The sequence below is a fragment of the Dipodomys merriami genome, unplaced genomic scaffold (assembly GCF_024711535.1).
Source record: "Dipodomys merriami isolate MVZ:Mamm:240054 unplaced genomic scaffold, mDipMer1.0.p SCAF_17, whole genome shotgun sequence".
Taxonomy (NCBI): domain Eukaryota; kingdom Metazoa; phylum Chordata; class Mammalia; order Rodentia; family Heteromyidae; genus Dipodomys; species Dipodomys merriami.
In genome coordinates this window covers 23029897-23056021 of record NW_027203048.1, presented here as the reverse complement: position 1 = coordinate 23056021, position 26125 = coordinate 23029897, and the positions used below count along the sequence as shown (strand labels likewise).

The window sequence follows — 26125 nt, the reverse complement described above, 5'->3', positions numbered from 1 at the left end:
AGGAAAACAAAGATAGACTTAAAACGCTGGGATTTCACCACAAAGTCCTTCTATCTAATTTTTAATTGTATTTCTTTTAGATTACAGCCCAAATTAAATTCTTGTATGAGGAACTTGGACTTGACAACACCAGTGTTTTCGAGAATCTTAAGAAATACCTAAAATTCTGAAATGCCGCGTTCTACTGAGAATTGGAAATAGTATATAACTTGTTTTATACTCTTATTTCCAAGTGGATTAGAAAAGTGAGCTTTTAAGTTATTAGATAATCTTTTGAAAGTTGTTTCTTCATCCAGGTTTTGCATAGTCTACATCTCGCTTGCACCGTTCCCTCTGATATCCCTTAACCTGGGAGAGAAGTTTGTAAATCATGCTCCTTAGAAGGACATGGGGAAGGGAGAGGAGTGAAGGTCTAGGGGCCACAGAGTACAGGCCTCCCTTCCAAGCAGAACACTTTGTGTCTTTTACTAGAATTTTCTTTAAGCAGTTTACAATCAGTGTCCTTCCTCTTTGCCAATGGATATTTTTAGACATTGTGAGTAAGTCATCTTCCGATTTCTATGGCTGCATGTTAAGGAAAAAAATGTAACAACTATACACAGTATTTTCTTTTAAACATTTTATTCTTTCAAACATTTGAGAAAGCAGTTACATTCAAGTGACAGAAATACCTATATCTAAGAATTAATGACTATTCATATAGCAGTATGCTGTACAGGAAATAAAAACATAAACCATGGTCAATATTACCCTCTTACATAGAGGTCCTAACATAGCTTGTACAGTATGTTTAAGGTACTGGAATAGCATGCATGGTTGGAAACAAAGCACTTGTCCCTGAAAGCTGTTTGATAGTGAAAGAGATTGTTTGTCTTGTATTCCAAGATGATGCCATCTCCCTTCTCCAGAAGAATACCCCTTGTATCAATTTCACTGCCTTTGGAGGCAGAATTGGTACTTAATTTTATTTTCAGTTTTGTAGGAAGGCCTGAAATCATCTCCTGTAGATTTAGTTGTGTTGATGATTCTCCAAAATTCAGAAGCACGATAAAGATTCTGTCTATGCCATCCAGTTCTCTTGTGTAAATGACAAAGTGGCTGTCATTGCTCAAAAGACAAAACCAGCCCCTGCTGAGAAGCAGCTCATTGACATGAAGGAAACTTAAATCTTGATATAATTTTAAAGCTGAACTGGGCTGCATTTTCTGGACCTATTTTTTAAAAAAGAGTTTTTACATGAATATTTGATTCTAAGATTTTTGTTAAATAGTTTAATATCTAATAATTATTTCCCCCCCCCAAAAAAAAATCTTGCTTCTATCTGCCCTGTCAAATAACTGCCAAATTGTAAACATTAATATGTAGATAAAAACAGTTTACATAAAACTGGTAGAGCCGGGCGCTGGTGGCTCATGCCTGTAATCCTAGCTACTCAGGAGGCTGAGATCTGAGGATCACGGTTCAAAGCCAACCCAGACAGGAACATCGTGAGACTTTTATCTCCAATTAACCACCAGAAAACTGTGCCTCAAGTGGTAGAGCACCAGGGACAGGGCCTAGGCCCAAAGTTCAAGCCCAACAACAAGAAAGAAAGGAAGAAAAGAAAGAAGGAAGGAAGGAAGGAAAGAGAAAGAAAGAAAGAAAGAAAGAAAGAAAGAAAGAAAGAAAGAAAGAAAGAGAAAGACAGACAGACAGACAGACAGACCTGGTGGAAATTACCACTTCAGAGTTCAACTCTTCTGGGAGTCCTTGCAGTACACTTTAACTTGCTGTGAAACCAGACACAGCCACACTTCAGGAATCCTAAAAGAATTGTGTTTGGATTTAACTTGCCTAAATAAAGCCCCTGTGGCCTAATGAATTTGCCAGGGGATTGGAAGAAAAAAAGCCACATAGCAAGGGGCAAGGAGGACTTCAGATGAATTTGGATTTATCTGTTCTCTTTGGTTAGATATTATAGGCTGCAACTATGCAAAGATAGTGTAACTTCAAACATGGTAATGGTCACATACACACACACACACACACACACACACAAACACACACAGCTACAGAACAAAAAACTGCCTAAAGTAAAAATTTGAAGTTGTAGATTTACCACAAAAAGTAGTATATGTCAAAGATTGGGGGGGAGGGGTAACAGCTCTATATAATATACATAATATGATGGACTTACTTGCTTTTTCTCTTTAATATTTCAACATTTTTCTGTTTAGATGGCCTCCATACATACAACGTACTTGGCCATCTCTTTCATTCTAACATTTGCATTTGTAATATACTCTTACACTTTCATCCCCTTACATTTTCACCCCCTCCCCATATTTTATATTATTCATTTAGGATAGTCATCAGAAAGATAATTAGTGTGTCTGAGTGTGGAGATTCAATACATAATGCCAAATTATTCTTCTAAAGAGCTGTTGCCAAATCAACAATAGTTTTCATTTCATTACACTCTTGCCAGCCATGTTTCATGGGGGTAGTGAATTTTCTTGTTCTTCTTTAAGAATGGATGCTTAATATATATCTTTAAAGGATATCTTATAAGTACATGTTTATTGTGTTTATCAGGAGCAAAGGATTTATGGTATGAGTATGTGGCCTGTCCAAGTTATTACTAACATTTCCTGAAGCTTTAGATAATGCATGAAAAGCAGACAGTGCAGAGCTGCTCACGTATGAAGTGTTAGCTGTTATTTTTGTCTAATTTGAAATTTCTGCCTGCAGTTGTCTGTATCTCCTTGCATTTCTCTAAGTACTTGTTTCATGTATTTTGAAAGATTCATGATTTTTAGTGGACTGTTCAATTTAAGAAAATTACCTTTCTCATAAAATGCTTTTCATATTGAATTCTATTTTGTCTGCTATTAAATATTTCCAAGCCTGCTTTTTTTGTAACTTCATTTTTGTCTAGGAAATGCTTGCACATAGTTTAAAATTCATTTACAAAAAGAATATATGCAATGATAAAGTTTCATTCAGTCATTTCTCTTGCAGAGACACAGATGACTGTTTTATGTTCTTTCCTTTTTATGTTTCCAATGAAATAATCTGCGCCTATGCAAAGATTGTGTATTTCTTTACACAGTGATGGCATATTGCTTTTCTGTACTTTGTATGTTTTTTTAATGTGTGTGTACTAGAGCTTGAACTCAGGGCCTAAGTACTGTCCTTTTTGCTCAAGGCTGGTGCCTCTACCTCTTGAGACACCGCTCTACTACAGCTTTTTGGTGATTAATTGGCGTCTCACAGATTTTTCTGTCCAGGCTGACATCGACTTCAAACTGTGATCCTTAGATCTCAGCCTCCTGAGTGACTAGGACTACAGACATTCCTTTTTTTTTTTTTTTTTTTTTTTTTTTGTCATGGGACTTGACCTCGAGGGGCCTAGGCACTGTCCCTTTGCTCAAGGCTAGTACTCTATCACTTTGAGCCACAGGGCCACTTCCAGTTTTCTGGTAGTTAATTAGAGATAAGAGTCTCACAGATTTTCCTGACCAGGCTGGCTTTGAACTGTGGTCCTTAGATCTCAGCTTCTTGAGTAGCTAGGATTACAGGCATGAGCCACCAGTGCCCAACTATAGATACATGATTGCATATACTGGTTTTCTACTGATAAAATGTTTAAATAATTTTTAAAGTCTGTGTAATAGAACACTGCTATGGCAAAGATCCTTTCATATTTATCATTTTATATATTGTAATTTTTAAAAGGTAAATGCCTTTCTGTTGTTTTGATAGCTAAATTGTATACTTTTGAAACAAAAGCTTATCTTTTTTTCTTTTTTTTTTTTTTTTTTTTTGTCAGTTGTGGGGCCTGGACTCTGGGCCTGGGTGCTGTTCCTCAGCTCTTCAGCTCAAGGCTAGCGTTCTACCATTTGAGCCACAGCACCACTTCCAGCTTTTTCTGCTTATATGGTGCTGAAATCTAACCCAGGGCCTCATGCATGCAAGGCAAGCACTCTACCACTGAACCACCTTACAAGCCCATCTTTAATTATTTCTGCCTACTTTTGTTTTAGTTATATTTTGTTTCTGAATTTTGTTTATTATCTAATCTGGAAGTTTTTATCTTTATTTGTGGATTTAATCCATTCATATTTGTGGTTATTGTATGTTTTGACATAGTCCTGAAGTTTTACTTCATCTTCAGTTTATAATTGTTCTATCATTTTGGTGTTTAGGTGTTTATTTCCTTTTTAAAAGCCCTTTGTTAAATCACAGACATAAAGGGAAAATTACCTGAAGTGATTTATATCTGTCCTGATGCTTATGCTTAAAATTGTAATGACCTTTTTGTTTGTTGGTTTGTTTATTTGGAAGTACTGGGGTTTAAAACTCAAAGCCAATGCTCTACTGCTTGAGCATCTTTTTCCTGGTTATTTTGGAAATTAGACTCTGACAGGCTCACTCCCCCGCCCCCATTGGCTTCAAATCACAATCATCCAGATCTCAGCCTCCTGAATTGCTAAGATTATAGGCATGAGTCACCAAGCTCCTAGTTGTATTGTCATGGTTTTCTACGCACACATGCTGTCCAATAGAATTTTCTGCAATGCTAAAAATATTCCTGTGCTATCTAACATGGCAGTCACTAGCTGCTAATGCCCAAAATGATAGTGAGGCCCAGGAACTGAAATTTTAATTGTTTACCAGTCATCCTGGGTAAAGACTACTGGACAGCTCAAACCTCCAAGACCCTCTTTTTTCCATCCCTTGTACAAAATAAGAATATTAGCCTGCTTGTGCCATGTGTTCTTTTTCACCACCTCCCATATGGAAATTAATCACTAAGATTTCTCTTCTAGATACATTGTTTTATATTATGCATCACAAATTATCCTTAAGTTTTGTCGGATGCTTTTTTTACTATGTTTTATACATTAGATCTCCCTTTTATATTAGGAATCCTCTAATTCTTTCAGGGAGTAACTAAATGGTAAAATTTGGACTTTTGGGGCTGGGAAGGTGGCTCAGTGGTAGAGTGCTTGCCTTGCATACATGAGGCCCTGGGTTTGATTCCTCAGTACCACATAAGCAGAAAAAGCCAGAAGTGGCTCTGTGGCTCAAGTGGTAGAACTCTAGCTTTGAGCTAAAAAGAGCTGAAAAACAGCACCTAGGCCCAGAGTTCAGGCCCACATCCGACAAAAAAAAAAGTTTGGACTCTTTCCTATTTCTGTTCTAATTTACTATGAAGTATTAGTTTGAATAGTTGTAGGGTTCTAGGCTCAGAATTAATTTTCCATTGCAACTATGAAAATGAAGTTCTAATGTATTCTAGTATCCAATTGAAGTCTGATGCTGGTACAACTCTCAATCCTTTTCTCAGGACATCTGTCTTTTGGTTTTGGTTTTATGTTTGGATAGTTTTCCTTTATCTTTACCATTCCAGAAGAAAAAGTCTTCATCACAGTTATTAGGTGTTTTCTACTTCTTTGATTATATTTCACCCAACTACTGTTCTGTTGTAGAATTCTATTTTTGATATATGTTAGAATTTCTTGCTCAATCCTCTATATACCAAATTTTTTCTTATTAGCTTATTTTGCCTTTTTTCCCCAGTACATTTTTCCAATAAATCTCCTTTCTAGCACATGAATTACCATTTCCATGTCTATGTCTCTTCACAGTATTTTGTATCTCTAAACTCCTTAGAGAGTTTGCCTAGGAAGTGCCTAAAATATAATCTATTGAGGACTTTTACACTGACATTGAAGTCTTGGGTTTGCTATGTTGTCTAATTTGTATGTAGTGTCTCTCAAACATAATGTAATCCATTAAGTCTTTGTGTTTTGGTCTTCTTTGTACATCTTAGTTATCTGTCTCTTGTAACCATGAGAATCCACGTTAGATACTGGTCTTGTGTGACTTTGGGATGTAGAATTCCTTTCCTGCTTACAATGATATGTAAGCTGGAGTCCTCCCCTTCTCTTTGGCCCCTGTAAGCTCTATAATAAATATTCTCATTCCTGAAGAAATGGCATAGTCTATTAGGGAATATCACTAGATTTGTGTCTGACCTTTGTATGTCATTATTCCAAGCTCTGCTGTACTTATGCCAACATACAGTTGATTGCCAAACAGGGCTTGGGTTATTCCCTAGGGAAGCCAAAGGGTATGTTTTTCCACTGTAGCTATTTTAGGAGTCACTCATGTCTTCTTTTTCTTCATGTAAATAGTCTTGTTCTCAAATCTACATCCTACATTCTAGCTGACCTTCCTGTGAGTCCTCCATTTCATACCTATCTCCCTCCCTGTCCAGGATATCTGAGCTTGCTGAAAAGACTTCCATAGAAAATTTCCTTTATAGCTCAAAGGTTTTGGTTATAGCCAGGCACTTGTGGCTCACGCCTGTAATCCTAGCTACTCAGAAGGCTGAGATCTGAGAACCATGGTTCAAAGCCAACCTGGGCAGAGAAATCCTCAAGAGACTCATATCCAATTAACCACTCAAAAACTGGAAGTGAGGCTGTGGCTCAAAGTGGTAGAGCACTAGCCTTGAGTAAAAAGAGCTCAAGACACAGCATCCAGGCCCCAAGTTCAAGTCTCACAACCAACTATAAAGAACAAAAAAAAAAAAGTGAAAGGTTTCAGTTACAGAGTTTCTCTAAGTTTTATATTGTAAAAGGAGTATAAACCAACATGGAAACCCATGTTCTAGTTCATATTCTCACCAACATATGACTGGCAAATTCCTTGGAAATTGCAAACTGCAAGAGAAATGTGTGATGGATTTTAAAAGTATCATTTAAAGTTTAGACACACTCAAGGTTAAAGTATATGGTATCAGTAAAAAAAAAATTATTTTCTGTTTCTAGACTCTGCATAAAATTTCCATTCATATGAAGTAGAGCTGTGGCTCAAATGGTAAAATTCTAGTTTTGAGCAAGAAAAACTAAGGGACAGTGCCCTGGCCCAGAGCCCAGTAGTAATACAGAAACTTTCTACTCATACTTACCTCAACATTCACAGTGTGGTAATCTGAATTGGTAGGTAACCAGGTATGATTGCCTTCAGAAAACCCAGCATTTGAACTATTGTCCCACTGCATTGGTGACTTTGAAAAAAGGGTATTCTGCATCAAAAGATCAGAAAGAGAAAAACAATGGTCAGGTTACTCAAAGAAATGTATTTTGGTCCTTCTAATATATTTCATAATTAATTCACTATAGTTCATAGCTAATACTTGTATTCACTAGCACTCAAACAGTTGCATTGGAAAACAGCCAATAGTAACATGTTGCATCTGAGTCACTATTCTGACTTGAACTTTAACATGTTTAAAACCTCCACTTGGAAGTAGTGCTGTGGCTCAAGTGGTAGAGCACCTGTCTTGAGCTGAAGAGCTCAGGGACAGCGCCCAGACCCAGAGTTCAAGCCCCACAGCCAAAAAAAAAAAAAATTGGGCTGGGAAGGTGGCTCAGTGGTAGAGTGCTTGCCTTGCATGCATGAGGCTCTGGGTTTGATTCCTCAGCTCCACTTCGGGCCTATTCTGCTTATGTGGTGCTGAGGAATCAAACCCAGAGCCTCATGCATGGCTCAAGTGGTAGAGCACTAGCCTTGGGCTGAAGAGCTGAGAGACAGCACCCAGGCCCAGAGTTCAGGCCCCACAACCAACCAAAAAAAACAAACAAAAAAAAAAGAACTCCACTCTTTTCCCCAAAAAGGAATAATGTAAGATTTCAAATTTGCATTTCCAATTCTACTATTTATTTGGTGTAGGTGAATATTAAGGTACAAGTGAAGCCTGAGTTTTGTCCTCTTTTCTTCACCCTGGTTATATGTGTGTTCACACACATACACACACACACACACATTTAGAAGCTGACAGAGAACAAGTTTCACTTTAACCAGCTATCAGGGAAGTGGGATCACAAACAACTGAAAACTTACCATACAAATTGAACTTTCATATCATCTCCCCCACAATTCAGTTGTGAAAGCTATGACCTCTAACTAAAACATAATAAAAGTCACTCCAAAAGTATGAAGTAAGCTTAATAACACAAAGGGAAGAATCTTTGTGCTATGCAACTGAGCGCTAGCAAGTCCAATAAAAACTAGAGAGCAAGTGTTCCTAATCCTCCAGGTTTCAGGTAAAGGGCAATGAATATCCCCAACAAAACTACTAGTTATTGAATTGTAATGTGTGAAAATATCTTTAAAATGAAGATACATTGTATCTGTGAACTGCTTTGTTAAATGGCAGCTCCTCTTAAAAAGAAAATAAAATGAAGATTCCATGGCTCTGACCAAGAAGTCCAGTTAGGTGGCTCAGAAAGGAGCATTTTTAATAATCTCTCCAGCCACCAAGAAAACTGGCCATTCTTACTGTCAAAAATTAAAGGAAAATAATCATGAGTTTCAGAAATAGTAAATTATCTTATTTGGGGGAAGAAAAAAAAAGAGTGAATACTTGATTTTACAACAGTGGTGCACAGTTAAATTGTATTAAACTTACAGTATCATAAATTTCATTGAGATCGGTGGCTAAAATGTTCCCCATTCCTATTTCTTCTCCATAATAAGTTATGGGAGTTCCAGGGAGTGTAAAAAGGAGCATATTCATGGTATTGACATATTGGCTCCCAAAGCGAGAAGTCAGTCGAGTAGTCTCTGGTCCACCATTCTGAAAGGCAGGTATTAAGAACACACCTTTACACAGTGCTATGGAGATTTCTCCTGTTTCATAGGAAGTTCATCTGGCAGGAAGGTAAGTGTGGGTCTTGATATCAGAATGTCTGAATTTCAGTCTTTTTTCTTTTTTCTTTTTTTTTCTGTGGCTTGAATTCAGGGCCTGGGCACTGACCCTGAGCTGCTTTTCCTCAAGGCTAGCATTCTACCACTTGAACCACAGCACCATTTCCAGCTTTTTCTGTTTATGTGGCACTGAAGAATCAGACCTAGGGCTTTGTGCATGCTATACAAGCATTCTACCAATAAGCCACACTCCTATCCCAATTTTAGGGGGGAAGGGTTTGTTTTTGTTTTATGCCATTCCTGGGGAGAATTTCAGTCTTGAGTCTTATCACTTGCTTTTGCTATCTTGGCCAATGAAAACACAATGGTGATAATTCACAGCTTGTATCGCAAATGAGGTAAAATTTATTAGAGGGTTCATGTATTACACATTTGGACAAGATAATATTGACAGGAAATGAAACAAAAGCTTTGTCTTTGTATCTTTTTTGTTGTTGTTCTTGGTTGTGGGGCTTGAACTCTGGGACTGGGCACTGTCCCTCAGCTCTTCAGCTCAAGGCAAGCACTCTACCACTTGAGCCACCACACCACTTCCAGCTTTTTCTGTTTATGTGGTGCTGAGGAATCAAACCCAGGGCCTCATGTATGCAAGGCAAGCACTCTACCACTTGAATCCCAGCACTATTTCCAGTTTTTATCTGGTGGTTAATGGGAGATAAAAGTCTCACAGACTTTCCTGCCTGGGCTGGCTTTGAACCTTGATCCTCCGATCTCAGCCTCCTGAGTAGGAGGCTCACAGGCATGAGCCATGAGCACACAGCTTCTTTGTGTCATTTTTAACAACTAAGTTCAAAAAGTCAAACTCTTAAAATAGAGCTAGAATATAGAAAGGGTATATAAAGAAAAATATTTTTACACAATTATGTGTTTACATTAAGCAAAATGTTATTACAAAAAGCCAAGAATTTTAAAATATTTAAGTTTGTAGAAGTTACAGTAAGCTAAGAATTGGCTAGGTTAGGCCTGACCATTAACAATAATTGAGGTACAACTGAGGATCACCAAAGGGACAAAAGTCTACAGGACTTTAGAGGTGAACAAGTGAAAAGCCTACTATGTGCTACACTGGGCTGGAGACTTACCATCCAATTAGGCCATTTTCCTTCTGGCATGTTTTCCATCCAGGATGTGATAACCTCATACACTGTGTTCCCAGAAAGCGTGTCTAATGTGTTAAGATAACTGTTGAAAGGAAAATCAGCTTCATAGATAAATGGCAGGCCATAGTACATCATGGTTCTGTCAATGCTCTCTGCATAGGCTTCAGTCCCCATGAACCTGTAAGAGTTAGCAAAGGGCAATGTCTTCAGTGCTTGTCAAAACCCCCACTTTAATCATGTTCCCCAATAAAACTTGCATTATGTCTAAAGAAAAAAAAAGACTGGGAAGACAGTAGCTATTTATATCTTAGAAGATGTGAGAACTAGATGTCTGTTACTAACTTGATAAAGCTGGGGCTTGCTAGAATGCCAAGAAATGCCACACCATAACCTGAATTTTTTTTTTTTTTTGGGGGGAGGGTGGGTTCCGGTCGTGGGGCCTGAACTCGGCCTGGGCACTGTCCCTCAGCTTTTCAGCTCAAGGCTAGAGCTCTACCACTTGAGCTTCAGCACCACTTCCAGCTTTTTTCTTTTTGCTTATGTGGTGCTGAGGAATCGAACTCAGGGCCTCATGCATGCAAGGCAAGCGCTCTACCACTGAGCCACCTTCCCAGCCCCTGAATATTTTTTTTAAAAAGGCTACATATTACCATAATCATGCTAAAGAATTACAAAGATAGAGCAGATTTGGCTCTATAAGTATTGTTCTCTGCTTTCTAAACTTGATTGAAACTCTGCAACATTGTGATCAATGTTAATCAACATTGTTGTTGATCAATCTGATCAAGTTACCTCATTTAATGACCTTAGAAAAGTTATTTCTATTACCTTTCTATTGATAAGAAAACTGACACAGTAACTACTAGCCCCAGGTCAAACCAATGTCCAGCAGGAATTCTCTACCTCAGGCCATTTGATCCCCAGGCTGTTTCTAATAACTACTGACAGTTTAGATGAAATCTTTCAATACTGTAACAGGAGCTGGACAACCAATGGTAAAAATAATAGTTCATAGCTGGGTGCTGGTGGCTCATGCCTGTAATACTAGCTACTCAGGAAGTTGAGATCTAAGGATCAAGGTTCAAAGCCAGCCCAGGTAGGAAAGTCCATGAGACCCTCATCTCCAATAAACCACCAGAAAACCAGAAGTGGTGCTGTGGCTCCAGTGGTAGAGTGCTTGCCTTGAGCTGAAGAGCTGAGGGACAGTGCCCAGGCCCAGAGTTCAAGCCGCATGACTGACAAAAAAAATAGTAATAAATAGTTCATGGATAACATTTAATTCATGTATTCTTTTTAGTTTTTAATTTTCAAGACTGGAAAGTGGAAATCAGCAGTTAAGAAACTGGACAGGGTATATCAGACCCTGGCATAACAGAGTTATAATAAAATATAATTATACAGTTTTAGTAGTTTTTTTTGATAGGTTTGTAAGACCTCTGAGTATGCCTGGTAGTAGGGGGTTTAACATTACACCTGTGAAGAACAAACGTGTGTCCTGCTCTACCTGTATCTGCCAGGCTCCCTGCTGTACTGGTCCATGGTCTGCCGGAAGCTCTGGACGATTTCATGCATTCCCACTTGTGTGGTGGTGAAGTCATGGTACAACTCTGAGTAATGGGTGACTGTGTCCTGTGAAAGCCACACAGCATGGTTACCATCATTCCACTTGTCACATAGCCACAGCCAGCTCCCTTCACAGGGCTTGTGGTAAAGAAGGTATATGTACAAGGTGGTCCCAGGATTTTCAATTACTCAGGAAGGTGTGCAAATAGAGAATAGTCACAGCTGTTAGTATTTCATTTTTTTCTACTTATATACGCTGTTAAATTTATTTTTCTATTAATTATTAAGTTGTTGTACAAAGAAGTTAACAATCTCATAAGTCAGGTTATGAGTATGTTGATCAATGTCACCCCTTCCATCGTTCTATCCCATTATACCCCTCACAAATCAACCCTCATTACATAGTTCATTTTTTATATAATGCACATTGAATATAAATGACTACTTCATTGGATGAATACTTCATTGGATGAATAAATCATTAATCTTATGCATCTAGTAGACAACAAGTATTTCTCTAAATTATCACCCATTTCAACAAACTAAATCTTTTCCAAACATCAAAACATTAATTACAAATATACTTAAAAACTCTTCCTAAACACATAATTGACTAAATCTTTCAGACACTTGTATAGGCAAACAAAGATGTGTTCCTGATGAATATAGAGTTCGTTATCACACTTTCTTTGCTCACACAAAAAATCAATCTCATATATTTAAATTTGTTTCATTACCATCTCTATCATTGTTACTAGTATAATTCCTTGAGGTTTCAGTAGTTTTTTCTGATAGTCATGTCTTGCCTCTCTAGGATTATAAGAATTTAAAAGATTGCATCTCAAACAGGCAAGGTTGTGGGTCCTGGGATGGGACATATTCTAAACATTATTGGCTGTCTGTTTTGTAGACTCTTTCTATAAGTGAGCTGCACTTTTTAGATTATGTAAAAAAAAAAATTTTGTTTTTTTTATATCTTGGCTCTTTTTTTCTAAAATTACGTGCTAATTTTTCTTGAGTAGCACCCAAAATCCATTGTTCTAATCCTTATATATCCTGCAAACATATGCCTCTTGACATCTCATTACAATTAGCAAAGTTACTTCAAAGAAACTTTTCCTTTGTGGAACAACTGGCTAGCATAGCCTCTCCATTTCTTATTGGAAATCATACACACACACACACACACACACACACACACACACAGCCTCTCCATTTCTTATTGGAAATCATACACACACACACACACACACACACACACACACACACACACACACACGTTTAGTTATAACCTTCGGGTCATGACCTGCTCTCCAAATTGGCCTGTGAATAGCCATCTTCTCATTGGTTAACTTATTATCATCTTAATGAAGTTATAATTATCCATATATCTCCTCAACAAAAGCTAGAACCTTGATAAACTACCTAACTGTATGGATTTCATTTTACTTAACTTCACTAAAAGGGTCTTTTTTATATATAATTTTACTTTTTTCCATTACACTTTGCATGGCTGACTCATATTGCTATTTGTCATTGTAAATCAATTGTTTTGTTTTTGTCGGTAATGGGCCTTGAACTTAGGGCCTGAGTTCTGTCTCTGAGCTCTTTTTGCTCAAAGCTAGCGCTCTACCACTTTGAGCTACAGCACCACTTCCAGTTTCCCGGTGGTTAAATGGAGATAAGAGTCTCACAGAATTTTTTACCTAGGCAGGTTTCAAACTACAATCCTCAGATCTCAGTCTCTTAAGTAGCTAGGATTACAAGTGTGAGCCACCAGCACCCAGCTAAAATTATTTTGATTAACAGAAAATATTCCCTACATTAGCATACCATATAAAGTCGTCATTTTGAAATGTATTTTAGGACTACTGTGTATTAATGTGACTGTAGAAAAATAAAACAGCAGTCAAGCAGGGAGTAAGGTGGACATGTGACTACCATGTCATGGCACAGTAGAGTCTGGGGTTTAGGGAGAGTCACTAGTGTGGAATCCCTAAGAGCCAAAAATCTGTAGTGAACGGCTTAGTTTAGAGTTCTATTGATCACCTCTAACACTGGAGATGTTCACTTCCCTAAGATTTGCAAAATGGGGATCATGAAATCTCTCTTCAGGATATTAAAAGAATTACATGAAATCCAATAGACACTTGGCCAGTGTTAGTTCCCTTTCCTTCCATCTTGAGGCCTGGGTGAGCTGCCAAAAATCTCAATGAACAAACTGTCCTCTACTCAGTAGCCTTTTTATAGTCTATACTGTGTCCTCAGAACCCTCACCACTGGGCCCTCAAGGGGCTTCAAACTCTGGAAAGCACACGGGAATGAAACATCTGGCACATTCATCTGAAACTCATGTTTCCTGGGCTGGGAAGGTGGCTCCGTGATAGAGTGTTTGCCTCGCATGCAAGAGGCCCTGGGTTCGATTCCTCAGCACCACATAAGCAGAAAAAAGCCAGAAGTGGCTCTGTGGCTCAAGTGGTAGAGCTCTAGCCTTGGGCTGAAGAGCTGAGGGACAGCACCTAGACCAGAGTTCAGGCCCCACGACCAACCGAAAAAAAAAAAGAAAAAAAGAAACTCATGTTTCCTAAAGAAAATGATTCAATATGGTTGAAAAACTTTACATGTAAACAGAATAATTAGAAACTTTAAAAAGCATTATAAACAAATGGAGTGAAATTGATCAAAGCTCATTATATACATGAATGGACATCTCACAATGAAACCTCTTTGTACAATTAATAAACATTAATAAAAATATAATTTGAAGTACTTCTATAGACAGGACAGGATTCACCTTTGTAATTTATATCTCTAACAAATAGAAAACACCTGATAACATGTTCAGAAAAGACAAAGAAAAAAATTTAAACAAAACTTTACCGTAGTTTGAGATTTATTTACTTGGATTTCATCTCTCAGATGCTTTGCTTCCAGAAGAAATTTAACAGCATCAAAACTAAAGCCATCAACACCCTTTGTAAGCCAGAACTTCATTATTTCCTAAACACAAAGAAGCAAAATGCTTGGTTACATTACATACTATGATCATAATTTTTAATGAACACTTAGTATGTGACTTTCATTATAAAATGGACATTTCTCTTTATGAAACACAGTATCCATATAGCCTACTTTTATCTATTTACTGCAATTGTGTTTGCATAATGAACTTGCAAGTTAACTGTATTTAGGAATGTCCATACCTCCTTCACATTTCAATTCAGAATTATAATTAAAACTACATTTCTAACAAGCAGCCAATGTTTAGAGAATGTGATCCAAATGAAAGAAAGCCATGATGAAAGTCAAGACTCAGGGCAAATTGGGAAAATATTCCATCTCCCTCAAACCCAGCTTCCTAACAGTCACTCCAACCTGAAAGAAACTGGCCAGTTGTTTGTTTGATAAATATGTCACTATCAGGAAAGCAAGTGAAAAGCTAAGCCCTTGGGTGTTTAAAGGACCCTCTTTTATCAGTAATATGGGAGGAACACAAGAGAAACTAGAAAAGGAAATCAACCTTTTTAGTAGGAAAAGAAAGAATAGTGATGGGGCTGGGAAGTTGGCTCAGTGGTAGAGCGCTTGCCTTGCATGCCTGAGGCCCTGGGTTCAATTCCTCAGCACCACATAAGCAAAAAGAAAAAAGCCAGAAGTGGAGCTGTGGCTCAAGTGGTAGAGCACTAGCCTTGAGCTGAAGGGCTGAGGGACAGTGCTCAGGCCCAGAGTTCAGGCCCCACAACCGGACCAAAAAATAAAAATAAAAAAATAAAAAATAAATAAAAAAAGAAAGAATAGTGAAGATGTGGTGGTGACACTCAGACGTAAATATTGTTTTGCGTATATTCAAATAATACACGATTAATAGTACATTGCCCAAAGAAGCTATTGCTTTAATGTTTCATAAAATAAAAAAATTGATTTCAAGCTAAAATAAAGATCCAAGTTTTCACACATCACACACAATGGAATTCTATGCTTCCATCAGAAAGAATGGCATCGCCCCATTCGTAAGGAAATGGAAAGACTTGGAAAAATCATATTAAGTGAGGTAAGCCAGATCCAAAGAAACATGAGCTCCATGGTTTCCCTCATTTGTAATAATTAGTGTATGTCTAGAATTAACAGTATCTCAATAGCCATATATATATGACCATATAAAATGATGATGGGGCTGGGAATGTGGCTTAGTGGTACAGTGCTTGTCTGGCATGCATGAACCCCTGGGTTCAATTCCTCAGTACCACATAAACAGAAAAAGCTGTAAGTGATACAATGGCTCAAGTGGTAGAGCACTTACCCTTGAACAAAAGAAGCCCATGCCAGGCACCAGTGGCTCACGCCTGTAATCCTAGCTACTCAGAAGGCTGAGATCTAAGGATCCCAGTTCAAAGCCAGCCAAGGCAGGGAAGTCCATGAGACTTTTATCTCCAATAAACCACCAGAAAACCGGAAATGGCGCTGTGGCTCAAGTGGTAGAGCGATTGCCTTGAACTGAAGAGCTCAGGGACAGCGCCCAGGCCCAGAGTTGACCCTTTGTAACAATGAGATGTACAAGACACTATGACTATGTTGAAAATGAACTTTACAATTTTTTTTTTGGGGGGGGGAGGTGGTAGTTGTGGAGGTGGGAAGGAAAGGATGGTAGGGGAAAAACAAAGGAGGAGGCAACAATGTTCCATAGGAAATGTACTCATTACCTTACTCATGTAACTGTAACCCCTCTGTACAGTATTTTTACAATAAAAAAAAAACATACAAAAATTGTTTTAAAAGACTGAAGAGATGACAACTGATCTAGAGACAGAAACTGGGAAGGGAAGTAGGAAGTAGGAAGCCCGGGAACCTACACAAAAAGAACTTGCATAGAAGGGAATAGATATGAGAATCTGAAGATGGAAAGGGAGGCTTCTGGGTGTGAACAAGGTGGAGTTAGGACAGAGAGGGTAGGGTTTCCTTTCCAGGGAGTTTCGGGCGAAGGCTGGCTGCATGGCTAAGGAGCTGGTACTTTTGCATTGGGCCCTCGACTCCGAATGGGCCTTTCTGCTGGTTTAACACTCTGCTCTTCGTTGCATGTCTTGAAATTCTTAGTAATTTTGGAACAAGGGATCCCACACTTTTATTTAGCATGAGCTCCACACTTTATGTAGCTGGTCTTTTATGGGTTCTGTATAGAAAAACCAGGGTAAAGGAACAGAAAGAGATGCAGTGGGGTAAGGCAGGCTAGGGAGGTAGTTTAGATTTAGGAGGTAACATTTCAACAGGGAAAATAAGGAGTGATAGAGTAAGCCGAAGAAGGTCTGATGAAAGAACATTCCAGGCAGAAAACAGTAGTGGAAACCAACTTGAGCAGTAAAAAGAGAGCTAGAATAGCATAAGCAAGGGGCAAGGTGGGAGGGGTAGACTCACAGGCCTAATTTTGGAATTAATGGTAATGGTTTAATATGGGGTTCGGGTAAGGGTTTCAAGAAGAAATGGCTGTGATCTCACATATTTCTTAAACATCTCATGTATGCAGATGGACCCAGCTTCACCCACCTTTGGTTCAAATTGAACCCATAAGCCATCAATCCTGTAAAGGCTTCATCACCCAAACGGGAGATCCCTAAGGGCAAGATGGGATTCTAGTTCTGTCTCCTTTGCTTTGGCTACAACATCTGTTGCTCTGTGAACCAGTTATGGAATGAGAATGGACTCTCACTGAGTATGAGCATGTCAACACATTCTATAAATTATTTGAGGGAGTCCACCGGTGAGTTAGAAGACAGGCAGAAAGAGAGCAAGGGGTAAAGGAAGTTGGTTGAGGCTTAGACTGAAGAAGTTCACAGCTGCAGAAGACCTAAGACCTGGTGGGTGTATAAAGTCTCCTTGTTTGTACAAAGGTATATCCATGACTTCTAGGGTCAACTCATGATGACTAAGTTAAAGCCTAAGCTCTAAGGTCACACACACGTGTGTGTGTGTGCGCGCGCGCACACACGCGCCAGTCTTAGGGCTTGAACTCAGGGCCTGAGAATTGTCCTTAAGCTTTTGTACTCAAGGCTAACATGCTACCATTCGGTTGAGTCTCAGCTAATTAGAGATAAGAGTCTCATAGAAGTTCCTGTCTAGGCTGACTTCAAACTGCAATCCTCAGATCTCAGCCTCCTGAGTAGCTAGAACTTACAGGCATGAGCCATTGCCTGGCAAGATCACTTATCTGCACTTAGTTATGTACATATCTTTAAGATAGTCTCAATTTTTATAAGCTTCAGACAGCATGGGTCCACCCCAGGTGGTGCTTAAGTTTACAAGCATAAATCTAGATAGAGGCAGAGCACAAATAGATGCAAACCATCCACGCAACCTCTATCAAAAGGTGAGAACGCTAGCTGGGTGCTGCTGGTGGCTCACGCCTGTAATCCTAGCTACTCAGGAGGCTGAGATTTGAGGATTGCAGTTCAAAGCCAGCCCTGACTGGAAAGTCCATGAGAATTTTATCTCCAATAGACCACCAGAAAACCGGAAGTGGCATTGTCACTCAAATGGTAGAGCACTAGCCTTGAGTTGAAAAGCTGAAGGATGGCACCCAGGCCCAGAGTTCAGGCCCCACAACTGACACAAGAGAGAGAGAGAGAAAGAGAGAGAGACAGACAGACAGAGAGAAGAGAGAAAGAGAGAGAGAAAGCACTGACCTACAAGCTGTTATAAACATTAAGCTTTTTGGCACCAATTTGTCTAGAACCAAGCTATTCATTTTCTTCATGGATCCTTATACATTTGAGTTTCAGCATTGCTACAGCAGTACCCAACAGTAAAGAACAAGAAAAATACACTGCTGCCACTGGGCGCCAGTAGCTCACACCTGTAATCCTAGCTACTCAGGAGGCTGAGATCTGAGGATCGTAGTTCAAGGCCACCCTGGTCAGGAAAGTCCAGAAGATATTTATTTCCAATAAAACACCAGAAAACTGGAAGCGGCGCTGTGGCTCAAGTGGTAGAGCACTTGCCTTGAGCTGAAGAGCTGAGGACAGCGCCCCAGCCCAGAGTTCAAGCCCCACAACCAACAAAAAAAAAAAAAAGAAAAGAAAAGAAACATACACCCTAGTCAAAGTTGATAGCCCTTGGATAACTGTAAGTACTAATATATTCTGTGTCATCATTTGTGTTTTAAAATGTTATTTCTTTATTGTAGTTCTGGGAATTGAACTCAGGGTCTTATGAATATGAGGCAAGCATTCTAAGTCAGAACCCTAATATGCTGAGATGTTTTAAATGCTGAAGTTTTGACCCAGATAATTCAAAGTTTACTCTTAAAAAATCTTTTCTGTGTCATTTATTCCCTCAGCCACGGAGCTAAAAGAGCTCCAGATTTTCCATGCTAACTTTCATTGCTCGAGTCAAGCTCTCCCACCAGCTAGGTGTTAAATGGGCACAGGGCCGGGTTCCCCCAGGCCTGGGTGAACATGAGCTCTGGGACAGTACAGTGTGTCCTTGATTTGTATCACCATCCCAGAACTTCACACTGTTCTGATTTTTCTGCTGATTATCTTTTCATTTTTCCCCCTAAAACAACACTGCTCTGAGTTTAAAATATCAATATTCATAATATCTAAACTAAGTCATCTATCTCAAGAAGAGAAGTAAAAGACAGTCCACAAGGACAAGGAGAAAATTATATTCTCCGCTTATAGACAGGAGACAGATTCCTACTGCTGCACAGAAATCTGGGCAAAATTCTTTGCTGACTCCTGCAAGAAATAGGGAGATGAAGAAGCATCAGAGATTTGGTATCTCACCAGCTAGGTACCATCCCAGCTGTCTTTGGGCTACTTACACACTATGGCATCTGCAAGACCTCACTAATCCTTCATATTAAAAAGCCTTGCAGTTCTCTGCAGGAGTTCGGCTTCCTTTGATCTTTACACTCCCTGATCTCTCTGCATCATTGACACTGTTAACTGATCTCTTCTAGAAATATGTAGATTCCTTAGCTCCATAATACTCCGTTTGCATTTCCTTCTGTGTCCTCACAGTCCTTTAAACATTAGTGCTCCATGGGGTTCCATCTTTACCCTGTTCATGTCACTTCACAACAGTACCTATTCATTGATTAGTTAAAAGGTACTTGTATAGTAAGTAACATAATGCTCTATGTGCTTTGCAAAGGTTAAGCCATCCAATATTAAAAACAGCCCTATGGGGCTGGGAAGGTGGCTCAGTGGTAGAGTGCTTGCCTTGCATGCATGAGGCCCTGGGTTCCATTCCTCAATACCACATAAGCAGAAAAAGCTAGAAGTGATGCTGTGGCTCAGGTGGTCGAGCACTAGCCTTAAGCTGAAGAGCTAAGGGACAGCGCCCAGGCCCCACGACCAACAAAATAAATGAATAAATAAATACCAAAAAACAAAAAAAAAACAGCTCTATGAACTAGCTACCATTATATATTTTTTTCTTTTTTCTTTTTGTCAGTTGTGGGGCTTGAACTCAGGGCTTGGGTGCTGTCCTTTAGCTCTTCATCTCAAGGCTAACACTATACCACTTGAGCCACAGCACCACTTCCGATTTTCAGGTGCTTTTATTGGAGATGAGAGTCTCACGGACTTTCCAGCCGGGACTGGCTTTGAACCACAATCCTCAGATCTCAGCCTCCTGAGTAGCTATGATTACAGGCGTGAGCCACTGGTGCCCAGCATCATAGTTTCTATTTTATGAACGAGAAAACAGGCTGAGGGAGATGAAGTGCCTAGACCTAGGTCACATGGTTAGTAAGAAACAGCACTAGAATTGGAACCACATGACACTCTTTATCCATTTGAATACAGATGCCATTTTTTCTTGGAAAACAAAACAAACATGTTGGTCTGACAACAATCAGCTCCCTTATTCGGATCAGCTGAATGACTTCTCTCACAGGTTACTGCCTGAGCTCTGTTGGCATTGTTCATGTCACCAAGTCCCCAACTTTTATCTAGAGACTCACCTTCTCCCTGATCCCCAAGTCCTTACCCAAGTACCTATTGGATTTGTGGATGTTTCACAGAATATCTAAACTTTTATAACTAGCACAGCTTTTCTCCTCCTGTGTCTTCCACTTCAGCAAATGGTAGCACCAGCCACCTTCTATTCCAATCTCAAACCTAGGAGTCAAACCTCGAACCTCTGACTCCTTTCTAAGTCCAGATGACTTCTCTACAATCCTTGATGATCCAAGGCCACCAGTATTCCTTTCTGGATTCTTGCACCACCCCCCTCCATGAAACTTCTGCCTTTAAACCTTTCAAACTCAAGCTCCTTCTCCAAAACTAGATTGCTCTTTCAAGGCGCAAATAAAAAGTTATTTTACTGACTAAAAACTTTGAAACTCAAGTCCTTCCTAGGACTTTGCATGCTTTTCATAAACAGCTCTTGCTAACTACTCTAGTCTTATTGGGTCACACCCATAGATAGATAGATAGATAGATAGATAGATAGATAGATAGATAGATAGATAGATAGATAGATAGATAGATAGATAGATAGATAGATAGATAGATAGATAGATAGATAGATAGATAGATAGATAGACAGAGGCAGACAGAGATCAAGTCCCAACCATATCAAATAACTCCCAGAACTTCAAGTTTGACATAATTAATGTTTTTCCTTTGATAAAAAAAATTCCCACTTGCATCTCTTCACTGAACTTATTTCAATTCATCTACTAAATATCATTGTCTTCTCTACATTCCCTTCCCCAATCTTTCCCACTCTGTGTCCAGGTTAGGTAGAGCCCTCTGTATGCCTAGTATCTACTGTCATGACTACTCAGCATATTTATTGTAATTACCCAATTGACTATCTACCTTACTTTAGAATAAGCCTCATGGTGGCCACAACACGAGCACTATATTTCAAGCTCCTGGCCAACATATCATGCATACTATTAAATGAGTACATAGTTTCATAATAAATGCCTGGTACACAGGAAGTACAGTTATGATCATCAAACCCAGAGATGGTGTTTAAAGCAATTAGTGTGGACTACAGCATTTTCCTAGGGAGAATGAGGCCTAGTGCTCAACCAACAATACCACAAAATATATGAATAAAAATAAGTAAAGCAGTAAGTGAACCAAATTCTGCATTCAGCTGTTTGTCTCCTGTATGACTATGTTCAGTAAAGGTGGGGCAGAATCCACATTTGCACTCTGGGTCCAGTGTTAAGCTGAGTGGGTCTCTTGGCTTGTCATCCCCAAGTCTGAGCAGAGTAACACCCCAGGAGTCTCAACTCTAGGGCAGGGTTCCCACCAAGGATCACGCCAGACCAAGGATCACACCAAGCCAAGATATGTGGTCAGGCCACCTTGAATCTCTTCTTCACACTTCTGCTAACCCACTATGTAGCTCCTCCTGTACCTGGAGCTGGGAAGGGGGCTCAGTGGTAGAGTGCTTGTCTTGCATGCATGAGGCCCTGGGTTCAATTCCTCAACCACATAAGCAGAAAAAGCCAGAAGTGGGGCTGAGGCTCAAGTGGTAGAGTGCTAGCCTTGAGCTGAAGAGCTGAGGGACAGCACCCAGGCCCAGAGTTCAGGCCCCACAACTGACAAAAAAAAAAAAAAGCCAAAATGACTAAAGTATAAGATACTACTATATAGCCAGGCACCAATGGCTCACACCTATAAGCTTAGCTATTCAGGAAATCTGAAGATCACAGTTCAAAGTCAGACCAGGTAAGAAAGTCCATGAACCTCATCTCCAATTAGCCACAAAAAGCCAGAAGTGGAGCTATGGCTCAAGTGGTAGAGGGCCAGCCTTAAGCAAAAAAGCTCAGGGACTTGAGTTCAAGTCCCAGGTCTGTGCGTGCATGCAGGAGTACACATGCATGCACATGTACACATACGTATGCGCGCGTGCACACACACACACACACTCACACACACAACTTTTCTGAGGAAAAGCACTCTTCTGAGAGGCCAGGAGCAGAGCCAGGTCCCCTGACAGCCACTAGCAAGGGGAAGAGAGTAAGGTGTGGAGAAGGCATTCTATGCTGGATGCCAGTCTCACACAAGCTGGTAAGTGCAATCTGATAGCGGTGGGCTGCACGGGTGCAAGCTGATCAGCAGTCAGGAGTCAATCCAAATCCCTCCTCACCACAAACTAGGTGTGTTGCAAATTATTAACCTGCTGCTTAACTATACCGTAGAGATAAGCACTGTAGGGGGCAGGCAGTTGAAAGTGCTCTCAAGTGAAAAGTCCATTGCTAGGAACAAAGTGCCTTTCATCCCAGCTTTTCAGCATTTATTTACTTCTTGTAAGACACAAGTCTTACAAATAAAGTCTAACCTCTCTGCAAGAAGCAGTAATGACCCGTTGCAAGCGGGCTTTTATTCTGGTGACTAGTAAATAAGAATCCTGTTCACATATTCTTACTATCCAGATGCCTGCAAAGGAGCAACCAGCTTAGTCAAAGAATCATTAATAAATTGGATAATTCATTGTGGCAAACTATAACCCCTTTTTACACATCCCTAGATAATCCACAAAGAGCCTGGAGAAGTCAACTGCTTAATAACCAATGGCTGACATACTGAGTAAAAAGTAAAAGGAGAATGGTAGCCAGTGGTTCTCACCTGTAATCCTAGCTACTCAGGAGGCTGAGATCTGAGGACTGCAGTTTAAAGCCAGCCTGGGCAGGAAAGTCCATGAGACTCTTATTTCCAAATAACAGTCAGAAAACACACACACAAACACACACACACACACACACACACACACACACACACACACACACACTTTATATAATTTTTTAAAATGGAATACAGACTGACTAAAATGTAAGAGCCAAAAGAATAAAAATCCTAAGAGTGAGCTGGACACCGGTGGCTCACACCTGTAATTCTAGCTACTCAGGGGGGCTGAGATCTGAGGACTGTGGTTTGATGCCAGCTGGGGCAGAAAAGTCTGTAAGATTCTCATCTTTAATAAACTCAGAAAAAGCCAGAAGAGGCACTGTGGCTCAAGTGGTACAGTGCTAGCCTTGAGCACTAAGAGGCTAGGCCCTGAGTTCAAGCCCCAAAACTGGCAAAAAAAAAAAAAAAAAAAGAGAGAGTAAATCCTCATGATTTAGTTCACATATTAAGCAGTAGTTATTAAATAAGACAATAAAAGCCCTACAACAAGAGAAACAACAAAATTAGACATCATCAATTAAAACCTCTTATACTTCAGGGTAACATCAAGAAGGAAAAAAAGAATACAGAGAATGAAAAAAAAGTATTTGCAAATCATGTATCCAGAATATGAAAAGACAACAATAATATAACAACACAATATATACTATAATAATAAAACATTATAGTATAATGCTATAACAACAATAAAAAGACAAGCCTGATTTTTAATGGACAAAGAACTTAAATTAAATAGACAGTCTACAATGAAGACATATAAACTGTAAGTACATGGAAAATTCCTAAAGTTATTAGCTATTAGACAAATATAAATATAAAGCACAATGAGATGTTATTTCGCACCCACTAAGATAACTATGACTTTACAGAAAACAAAAATTATTGGTGAGGATGTAGAGAAACTGGAACCCCAGTGGAAATCTAAATTGGTGTAAGCATTATGGAAAGCACTTTAGTTATAGCATAGCTATAACTACATATAGATCATAGACACAGAAATATATATTACAAGATTCCATTTATATGAAATGTCCTAAGTGGTCTCCAATGCTTTTTTTTTTTTTTCAGTCATGGGGCTTGAACTCTGGGCTTAGGTATTGTCCCTCAGCTCTTCAGCTCAAGGTGAGCGCTCTACTGTTTAAGCCACAGTGCCACTTCTGGTTTTCTAGTGGTTTATTGGAGATAAGAGTCTCAGGGACGTTCCTGCCCAGGCTGGCTTTAAACCGCAATCCTCAGATCTTAGCCTCCCGAGTACCTAGGATTACAAGCATGATCCACCAGTGCCCACATCTCCAATGCTTTGTTTGTTTTTGCCAGTCCTTGGGCTTGAACTCAGGGCCTGGGCACTGTCCCTGAGCTTCTTTTGCTCAAGGTAGCACTCTACCACTTGAGCCAGAGCTTCATGCACACTAGACAAGCACTCTACCACTAAGCCACATTCCCAGGCCCCAAGGCTTTTAGAAAGAAAGTGAAGGACCATGGAGAGGAATTACTATGTTTATAGAGGGTTTTTTGTTTTAATATTTATTTCCTGAGATAGCATTTCATCAAGTACCCTAGCCTAGCTTTAAATTCAAGACCCTTTTGCCTCAGCCCCTAGAGTGCTGGCATTACAGGTATGTAAATCACCCAGCTTAGAATTCTTTTTAGGCTTGATGAAAATGCACTGAAATTAATAGGGATGGATGCACAATTCTGTGAATATACTAAAATCACAGAATCATACATTTGAAAGGGGTAAGTTGTATGGCATATGGATTATTATATCTCAGTAAAACTGTTAAGAACAAAGTGAAAGAATAATAAACTAAGGGAGTTAGGTGTCCCTGGTGACTCTTCTCCACTTGACAAGGTGAGCCATAGAAAGATACTCATTGAAATCTGTTCTATGTGGTCTCCTCTCCACTTGCCTCCCAACCCTCTTAGAACAGTCACAGCAGCAGCAAGAATGAGAACAACATGGCTGCTATTTCCTGTGAACTATGCATCAGGTATTGTTAGAACTGCCAGCACTATGTGTGCAGGAGCCCACTGAGGTTGCCTAGGTTACTACAGGAGCTCAGAGGGATACAGATGCTCAGGAGGGACCTTGCACTATCTGAGCCCTCATTTCTTACTACTCAGGCCTTGGCTCCCTGCCTCTTGCTCTCATGCCTCTCCAGCACACAAGGACAGCTGCTAGAAAAAATACAGATACACAGTTAAATCTTAATTTCAGGTAGCTAATGAGCACTTTTAGAAGTGTGTATATAATACCATCTTAATTGGTTATCTGAAATTTACTTTTTTTTTTTTTTTTGATGGTCGTGGGGCTTCAACTCTGGGTCTAGGTACTGACCCTCAGCTCTTCAGCTCAAGGTGAGTACTTTATACCACTTTGAGCCACAGCTCCACTTCCATTTTTTGAGTGGTTAATTGGAGATAAGAGTCTCATGGGGACTTTTTTGCTGAGCTGGTTTCAAACTGTGATCCTCAGATCTCAGCCTCCCAAGTAGCTAGGATTACAGGCATGGGCCACCGATGCCCAGCTTGATTTTGTTGTTGTTGGTGGTGGTCTTGGGGCTTGAACTCAGCTTGGGCACTGTCCCTGCACTCTTTAGCTCAAGGCGAGTGCTCTTCCTCTTGAGCCACAGTGCTACTTCCAGTTTTCTAGTGATTTATTAGAGATAAGAGTTTCACAGACTTTTTCCTGCTCAGGCTGGCTTTGAACCGCGATTCTCAGGAGGCTGAGATCTCCTGAGTAGCTAGAATTACAGGTGTGAGCCACTGGTTCCCGTCCCAGCTTGAAATTTAAATTTTAACTCAAGTTCTTTCTTCTTTCTTTCTTTCTTTCTTTCTTCTTTCTTTCTTTCCTTCCTTTTCTTTTCCTTTCTTTCTTCTTTCTTTTCTTTTCTTTCTTTCTTTCTTTCTTTCTTTCTTTCCTGGTCCTGGGACTTGGACTCTGAGCCTAGGCACTAAAGGCTAGTGCTCTACCTCTTGAACCACAGCTCTACTTCTAGCGTTTTCTATGATTAAATAGAAATAATAGTCTTAGGGACTTTTCTGCCTGGG

General features: G+C 39.6%; 2 protein-coding genes across 5 annotated transcripts in view; one reads left to right on the top strand and one right to left on the bottom strand.

Annotated features, from left to right (window-relative positions):
* Window positions 1-2890, top strand: part of Prepl (prolyl endopeptidase like) — a 36911-nt gene extending 34021 nt beyond the window's left edge. For all 3 annotated transcript variants that reach the window (XM_070025504.1, XM_070025503.1, XM_070025505.1), the window contains one exon: window positions 81-2890. In XM_070025504.1, the coding sequence (XP_069881605.1) occupies window positions 81-170 (90 nt within the window). In that variant the 3' untranslated portion in view covers window positions 171-2890. The remainder of the gene's footprint in view (window positions 1-80) is intronic.
* Slc3a1 (solute carrier family 3 member 1) overlaps window positions 605-26125 on the bottom strand; it is a 42531-nt gene continuing 17010 nt past the window's right edge. For both annotated transcript variants that reach the window (XM_070025506.1, XM_070025507.1), the window contains exons 6-11: window positions 14307-14426; window positions 11368-11492; window positions 9846-10041; window positions 8465-8632; window positions 6962-7078; window positions 605-1211 (exon numbers count right to left, since the gene is read on the bottom strand). In XM_070025506.1, the coding sequence (XP_069881607.1) occupies window positions 768-1211; window positions 6962-7078; window positions 8465-8632; window positions 9846-10041; window positions 11368-11492; window positions 14307-14426 (1170 nt within the window). In that variant the 3' untranslated portion in view covers window positions 605-767. The remainder of the gene's footprint in view (window positions 1212-6961; window positions 7079-8464; window positions 8633-9845; window positions 10042-11367; window positions 11493-14306; window positions 14427-26125) is intronic.